Here is a 7,992-nt window from a genome sequence, read left to right on the forward strand (position 1 = left end):
CCCCTCCCCTCATTTTCCCTCGCTTTTTATACTTCTGCGTCCATCAATGCCCCTCATTTCCATTATTTCCCCTTTCCTAATTTCCCCTCATCCCTACTGCCACTCTCATTCTTTCCCCTACCATCCCTCCCATAATATCCCCTCCTGCGGAAAAAGTACGATAGACGGACGGCTTGGCGGAAGAACACCTGACTGAAATTATAAGGATTTCTGCTAGGGTCTACGAAATCCTAAAAAGATGAATTTTGAAAATTGTTAAATTTTCAACCAAGAAACTTTTTTCAGATAAAAAAAATGGTCTTTAATAAAAATGGAATAGTTATATTTTAAGTTCCAGAAATTAAATTTCAACTAAAACAAAATTTAACAAATATTTAAATTATTAACCCAAAAGAATGATTTTCTACTAAAAATAGACAAACCAACAAAATACATGAATTTAGACTCAAAAAAATATAAATCATAAAAAAATGAAATTTTCAGTTAACGAAATGAATGTTTAACCAAAAATCAATTAGATTAATTTTCAGTAAATTAAGTTTTATCCGAATAAAATACATCGTCAATGAAATCATTAAAATATATGAATTTTCAATTAAAAAGATGCATCTAAAAATAGAACTGTTAAATTTTCAGCTAGAAAAAGAAATTTAAAACAATACAAAAAAATAATATTTTTTTCAAAAAATAGTAAAATTTTCGATCAGTGGAATGAATTTTTAAGCCAAAGATATATTCCCAACTAATTTTTAACCAATAAAATTAAGTTTCTATACAAAAAAAATCAATTTTAGTCAAAAATGGAATAGTTAAAATTTCAGTTAAAGAAATAATTTTCAATGCAAAATATATGGTTTTTAATGAAAGAAAGAAATTTTCACCCAAAAATATCAATTTTTAAATAATAAAATTAATTTTCTATCAAAAAAGATTAATTTTTACAAAATACATGAATTTTCCACCAAGTATTTGAAATGAAAAAAAAAACAAACAAATTTTAACATGATAGTTAAATTTTTAACCCAAGAAATTAATTCTGAAGAGAATAATTGGTCCCCAAGATATTGAAGAAGATAAATTTTTAACAAAACATAGAATAATTTAATTTTAAATTACAAAAATAATTTTAAACCTAAAAATAATAATTTTCCACAATACGATTTGATTTTAGACCAAAAAAAAGCTGTTTCAACTAAAATGATGAATCATCAACCAAACCAATTTTTCTTAATAAAGTAGTTCTACTTTCAAGTAAGTGGTTGAATTTTTAACCATAAAATGTGAATTCTTAACAAAAACCAGTTAAATCCGCATCCAAACCTGATTAATTTTCAAGCCAAAAATTTTAATTTTTTATTTAAACATAAAAGATGAAATTTCTACAAAAATGGATGATTTTTCAATAAAGAAGTTCAATTTTTACATAAAATGAATAATGAAAAAGATTGTTGAATTTTCCACAAAATAATTATTGAAATTCAGTTAATTGCTAATTTCCTGACACCATTAGATTTTCCCTGGCATTCCTTGACTTTCTGGAATTCTTTTACCCATAGCAACCCTGTTTTTACTTAATAACCTGAAAATAAATTAATAATATTTATAGCTTTATTTTAACTAACTTTTTTTAGAAAACAACATCGTAAAAATGTACAGTTTAAATTTAACAACATTTCTCTTATACCGGCCCAACTTTCGTTTTCTCTGAAAGGAGATAACACCAATGCATTCAGTATTCAGTCCGAGCAACCTGTTTATATAAAGGTACTTTGATATAATATAAAAAAAAAATTTGAGATATTTCTGATTTAGTACGTAAAACTTTTAGCCTGAAGAGACTTGCATTGTCGAATTGTCGGCAGGTGCCTCGAAACTTGGAACTAATTCTGCTCGATTAATACTAAACATAAGTGAAAATCCAGAAGTGCATTCTATAGAGGTGATATAAAAACAATTTTTTTATGTTTGTTTATTTTTATTCCCAAAACCTTCTTTTTTTAAAATGGGTTATTTAACTGCCTCATAAATTATTTATACGACAATTATTTATAAAATGTCAAAATAAATTGGAAAATAACAGTTATATAAATTTGCAGCTTCGATGCAATGGTACAAAAGTGGACGTTGAATTGGAAGACAATAATATAAATTTCGATAGAGTTTTACTCTACAGAGAAGAGAAGCAGACTGTAAGGATTCACAATAAATCTACGATTTCAATTTTTTGGGTTTTGAAAACGATTGAAGACCTGAATTCCCAAATTGCCTTTTCAACTAGTCGCGGTTCAATCAAACCAAAAGAGTCTGGAACCGTTGATGTTACATTGCATGCATCAAAGGCACGAAAAATAATATTATTTTTAAAAACTCTCTGTGGGAATTATTTTTTGATAAAAATATTACTCAATTATATTTTTTCTTGAAAATATCTACTCTCGTTGCTCCACTGGGAATCGAATTACAAAAATTCCGAATGCCGGTTTTGGTTACCTTCTCATTAAGCTATTAGAAAGATCAAAAGAAGAATCCTTTTTCAGAAATATACACTATCTGAAGCTGGATGTTGCACTTCTGATGAGATTAATTTAAAAAAATTTGTGTTATGATTAAAGATAGTTACCATCGATCAGTGTAGATATCTTTTTCACCGTAATTTTTACACTAGATGGAAAATAAATTTGTTAAGGTTTAAAATTGGATTTTTTTAAGGAAAGATCTACTCTAGTCGCTCTACAGGGAATCGAACTAGACATTCTAAATGCCGGTCGGGTGCTTTCTCATTAAGCTATCAGATAGATCAAAAGAAGAATCCTTTTTCAGAAATATACGCTATCTCATTCTCTGTGGAGAGACGAGAATAGATCCTTTTCCAAACAAATTTATTTGGAAGAGTTAACTTAATCGATATTTTGATTTCTATTTTCACGGTTGTGAAAAACATATCTACACTGATCGATAGTAAATATCTCTGATGATTATACAGATTGCTTAAAAATCACTTGTATCGTAAATGTAACACCTGGCTTAAAATACTGTACATTTCTGAAAAAAGGATTCTTCTTTTGATCTCTCTAACAGCTTAATGGGAAAGCACCCGAACAGCATTCAGAATTTCTGTGGTTCAATTCCCAGTGGAGCGACGAGAGTAGATCTTTTTTCAGAAAAAATTAATTTTAATCTTTTGAAAATTTATTTTCCTTCTAGTCTAAAAATGAAGTTAAGTATTTTATATTCGCTAATGAGATAACTTGATCGATAGTAACTATCCCTGATAATAATACCAATTCCTTTAAAAATATTATAGGTGGGCCTCTTAGAAGAAAATACTTTGAATTTTGAAGTATTTTTGAGGCAAGATGATTCAGAGCCACTTCTGACAGAAGTTATCACAGTGACTGCTGAAATTTACGACGTTTCTGTTGATGTAAATTATGCAAATCCTATCGACCTGAAAAGTGTTAAAGTCGATTCGATGACAAATGAAAAGTTTACTATAAAAAATAGGGGTCCTTATGAAATTAAATATGCGTACGTTATTTAATATCATAATTCTTATCTCAAAAATTCGAATTGGATTTTGTAATGATAAATAATATTATAATTATCTAGAGTTCAACTTGAACCTGATGAGGTATTAAGCAAAATAGATTCTAATTTATCGAAAGGTAAAGCTGGATACTTCGATATTAGTCCAGATGCAGATTCCATTTTACCTGAAAAAACGGTTACAGTCAATGTGAGTACAATATTTTATATTTGCTAAATTTATCATTGCAGCCGTTCAAAAACATTTTTTATTCGATTTTGATTTTATAAAGCCTTGAAATAAAATAAAGAACATATAAATATATTGCATTTTTGACAAAATAATTGAATTTTCAACAATAAAGATGAAGTTAAAACAAACGAGTTGGTTTTCCAAGCTGAACAGTAGAATGCTTCAGAAAACAGTTGACTTTTGAACCCGAAAAGATCAATTTTTCACCAAAAAAGATCACTTTGCAACCAAATAGTTAAATTTTTAAATAAAAAATATTACTTTTTCAGAAAATCGTTAAATTTTGTACCTACGAAGGTAAATTTTCAACCAAATAGTTGAACTTTCAAGAGAAAGTACAAATATTCAAGAAAATAGTCCCATTTTTAACAAAATAGTTTAATGTTCATGTTAAGAACTCGATAATTTGTTAGAAGAGAATTAAATTATTGATCCAAAATGACGAATTTTCTATAAAAAAAGAGGAATTTTTAACAAATGAGCTTATCTTTCGAATAAAAAAAGGTTACTTCTAACCATACTAGTAAAATTTTCAATAAAATAATCAAATTTTCGAAAAAATAGTTCAAATTTCAACCTTCAATGATAAATATTTAACCAAATAATTGACCTTTGGAACAAAAGGACGAATTTTCTATCCAAAAAGACAAATTTTTAACAAAATAATTCCTTTATTAACCAAATAGTTGAATTTTCAAGAAAAAACGACAAGAATATTTTAAAAGACAGTTGAATTTCGTAGGCAATAGAAGAAAAGTCCCAAAATTCTGGAATTTTTAAGAAGATGGTTGAATTTTCTCTCCAAATGGATGAATTTTTCATAAAAAAGACCAATTTTAACCAAAATAGTTAAATTATTAACAAAATAAATCTACTTTCAAAAAAATAATGGCAATTTCAACTTATAAAGATAAGGTTTTAACCAAATAAATTACCTTTTACAGCAAAGAGAAGAATTGTAAACAAAATAGGTCAATTTTTAACGAAATAGTTAACTTTTCAAGCAGAGAAATAGAATTTTTTAGTGAACAGTTGAATTTTCTAGGGAAAAGTACGATCTTTTTATCCAAAAAGATGAATTTTCAACAAAAGAGCTTACATTTCTACCGAAAAGGTTATGATTTTTAACCAAAATAATCAAAAGGTCAACTATTTGGTAGAAGATTCATCTTTTTAGGATGAAAATTCAACAATTTGTTGAATATTTAATTACTTTGTTTGAAAATTCATCTTTTTGGATGAAATATTCGTCCTGCTATTTTTTCACAAAATAATTCAATATTGAAACAAATAAACTTATTTTCTAAGAAAGTCATTGAACTCTTTAAAAAATAATTCAATCTTCAATTAACAAATCCAAAGTTGTATGTTCAACTGAAGACGATCAATTTCATTCCCAAAATGGATTCATTAAATTTTCAATGAAGAAAATTAATTTTGAACTGAAAAGAAACGATTTTTTAACAAAATAATTCAGCCTTTCACCAAATAGTGGAATTTAACAAAAACTGTTGAATTATCAACCTTGAATATAATAGTAGACATTTTAACTAAAAGGAATTAACTTTCAACACAAAATATTTGTATTTTCTCTTTTGGGTTCTATGAATTTAGTTCACACTTAAACGAAAAAATAAGAAAAAGAAGAAATTCCTTAATCACAGGGAAAAAAGAAAACTTTCTTTTTAATGGAGAAAGAGGGGAACAGGGTTAAGATAGTCAATTCGGTCTAGTTGGGGCATTCTCTAGACTGTCTAATCTAGACAATTTTTTCGGGCCCCAATCAGAAGCTGGCTAGCCCGCCTTGGCTAAAAATTTCTAATTATAAAACCAAAACATTTTTTTGCATATTTTCAAAAAAACCGGGAGTTTAAACAAGTCAAAGAGAATCAAAGAAATTTCTGTGTCTCATTCAAATATTTTTGGTATAATTAAAAAAAGAGCCAGGGTTTTTTAAAATATCAAAAATTGAAAATAAACTCTGAAAAGAAATTAGTTTTTTTCTCAACATGTAGTCAGTCTTTTCGGGGCCTAATGAGGTACATTTTTCGATAAGAAAACGTTTCACTTCTCCTCAGCACCATAATATACCGTCTTGACAACACCACATTAGCGGTCAGGACGGTCTATCCTGGCCCCGAATAGTTCCTCCATAATTTTCTACATGAGTGTATTTAAATACTTCGCTCGTCAAATATTATTTATATGTATTATATTATATTTATTTTATTTTATTTTTATTAAATTTATATTTTTTTAAGTAATTCAAAAAAATTGTTCTTGAACTAGTTTTTGAACGGCCCCATATTGTATGTTTTTTTTGATGTTATTAAAAGTATAACTCACTATATGGTCATAATTATTCCCAAGTGCAGGTTTTGTTTAAGCCACGTAAGGAAATTGTTTTAAAAAATGCCCCGATACTTAAGTGTTATTTATTTGACACTTTTAGAAAAAGTTCAATGGTTGCAGAAGTTCCATTGACGGTATCTGTTGTCGCTTATTATACAAGGTATTTTAAATCCTTTGGGTTAAATTCAATACTTTACAGAATTATAAATTCATACTCACTATTGTGAGCAGTTAGCAGATGTTTTATTTTGAAGATTTTATAATTCACATATTTGGTAGATTTCGTCTTCATCCATTCCCAGAATTGAATTTTGGAACAGTTGGAATTCACAAGCGAAAAATAATGTACCTGAATGTCGAAAATACCGGGAAATTCACGCTTCATTTTACAGTTTCATCACCAGGGCTAAAATCTCCATTGCACTCCACGAAGGGAAAGAAAAAAGATTTCGACCTCATATCAAAAAGGGATAAGAAATCGCCAAGACATGAAAGACCAAAATTGCAAGTTATTTTAATATAAACAAATAACATGATGCTTTAACCTAATATAAATTGATATACAATCAGATCTGAGATTCTCAAAAAATAACTGGGCAGGCCTGAGTTATTGAGTAATGTTACATCGTTATTAATTATTAATAATATTACAAAGATAAAAGCGTCGTTCATGCAAAAAAACTACCTTTGCGAAAAATATTATAGGAAAATTAATATGGGGCTATAATTAATTTCCTATTAATTTTTCATGATTATTTCGATATTGACGATAACCTTCAAGTTTTTTTCAAGGTCACCTTTTTTTAATGGAACCCCCTCTTTAAACATCGACAATCGATAGAGTTGGAAATGTTACGTTCAAATATGTTACAAGTCATACGTGCATTGTAACCTTGAAGGTCACTCTAAGTTCATTTAAACTTAAAGAAGGTCTGCATACCTCCGAGTCAAGGTCAAAGTGGACCTATAACCTGAGTACATATACAAACGTAAAATTTATAGTTCTATCTATTGCTGATATAAAAGAAGGGGTTTCTATTTTTAAAAAAATTGACATTGAAAAAACCTTGAAGGTAACCTTAAATGACCTTTGAGTGACCTTCAAGGTTACAATTTACCTATGACCTAGGTACATATTTTAAAGTAGAATTTCCCGCTTTATCGATTGCCGATGAAAAAGGGGGGGGGGGGTCAATTGAAAAAATATGACCTCGAAAAAACCTTGAACGGCATCGTCAAGATAAAAATTAGTCACCATTGAATTTCTTGCTGAAATTTAATTAAAGAATGACTTTGTCCTCCCTGAAAAATACCTTGTCTAAAGAACTATTCAGCTGTTACGGGACTTTTGGGACACCCTATATTTAACAGGATTATGGGGTAATCATTACAAATATACTTTACACAGAAGAAATCTGTAGATTTCCTTGATTTCTTCAAATCTGCTCATCCATTAAAATCCACTGGAATTCGGAATTAAGAACGGTTTCAAGCATCTCTTGTAGTGGCCTTGATCGTAAATCCAGACCATCCGTACGTTAACAGGAAGGGCCGAGTGAATCATTTCTGTTGTATTTGAATGCATGATGCAACCTGATGCAACTAACGCGCGGAGAGTGCACCCTCCCGCTTTTTGTCACGCTTTACTGTGCAGCGCCTCCCGCGTTCCCCGCATCGAGAAACGGCCGCAGAGTCAAATCTCGGACTGTAGTAAATCCGGATTGCGTAAATCAAAGTTCCAGTGTTTTTGAAATATGTTGTCAATATAAATCCCTTAAAATCGTTTAACCCCTTTTGAATTTCTTTGAAATATTTGAAATAGTTTTAAATATATTGAAATCATTTAAATTCTAAATCATTAT

At 28.9% G+C, this 7,992-nt stretch overlaps 1 protein-coding gene across 1 annotated transcript in view; it reads left to right on the forward strand.

The window, feature by feature from the left end:
- LOC117175423 (hydrocephalus-inducing protein homolog) overlaps positions 1–7,992 on the forward strand; it is a 195,245-nt gene that overhangs the window by 127,697 nt on the left and 59,556 nt on the right. Inside the window, exons 43-49 of the mRNA XM_033365130.1 lie at positions 1,632–1,764; positions 1,829–1,939; positions 2,097–2,339; positions 3,305–3,528; positions 3,610–3,736; positions 6,154–6,290; positions 6,410–6,634. Coding sequence (XP_033221021.1) covers positions 1,632–1,764; positions 1,829–1,939; positions 2,097–2,339; positions 3,305–3,528; positions 3,610–3,736; positions 6,154–6,290; positions 6,410–6,634 — 1,200 coding nt within the window. The remainder of the gene's footprint in view (positions 1–1,631; positions 1,765–1,828; positions 1,940–2,096; positions 2,340–3,304; positions 3,529–3,609; positions 3,737–6,153; positions 6,291–6,409; positions 6,635–7,992) is intronic.

The sequence above is a fragment of the Belonocnema kinseyi genome, chromosome 6, assembly GCF_010883055.1.
Source record: "Belonocnema kinseyi isolate 2016_QV_RU_SX_M_011 chromosome 6, B_treatae_v1, whole genome shotgun sequence".
NCBI classification, from domain to species: domain Eukaryota; kingdom Metazoa; phylum Arthropoda; class Insecta; order Hymenoptera; family Cynipidae; genus Belonocnema; species Belonocnema kinseyi.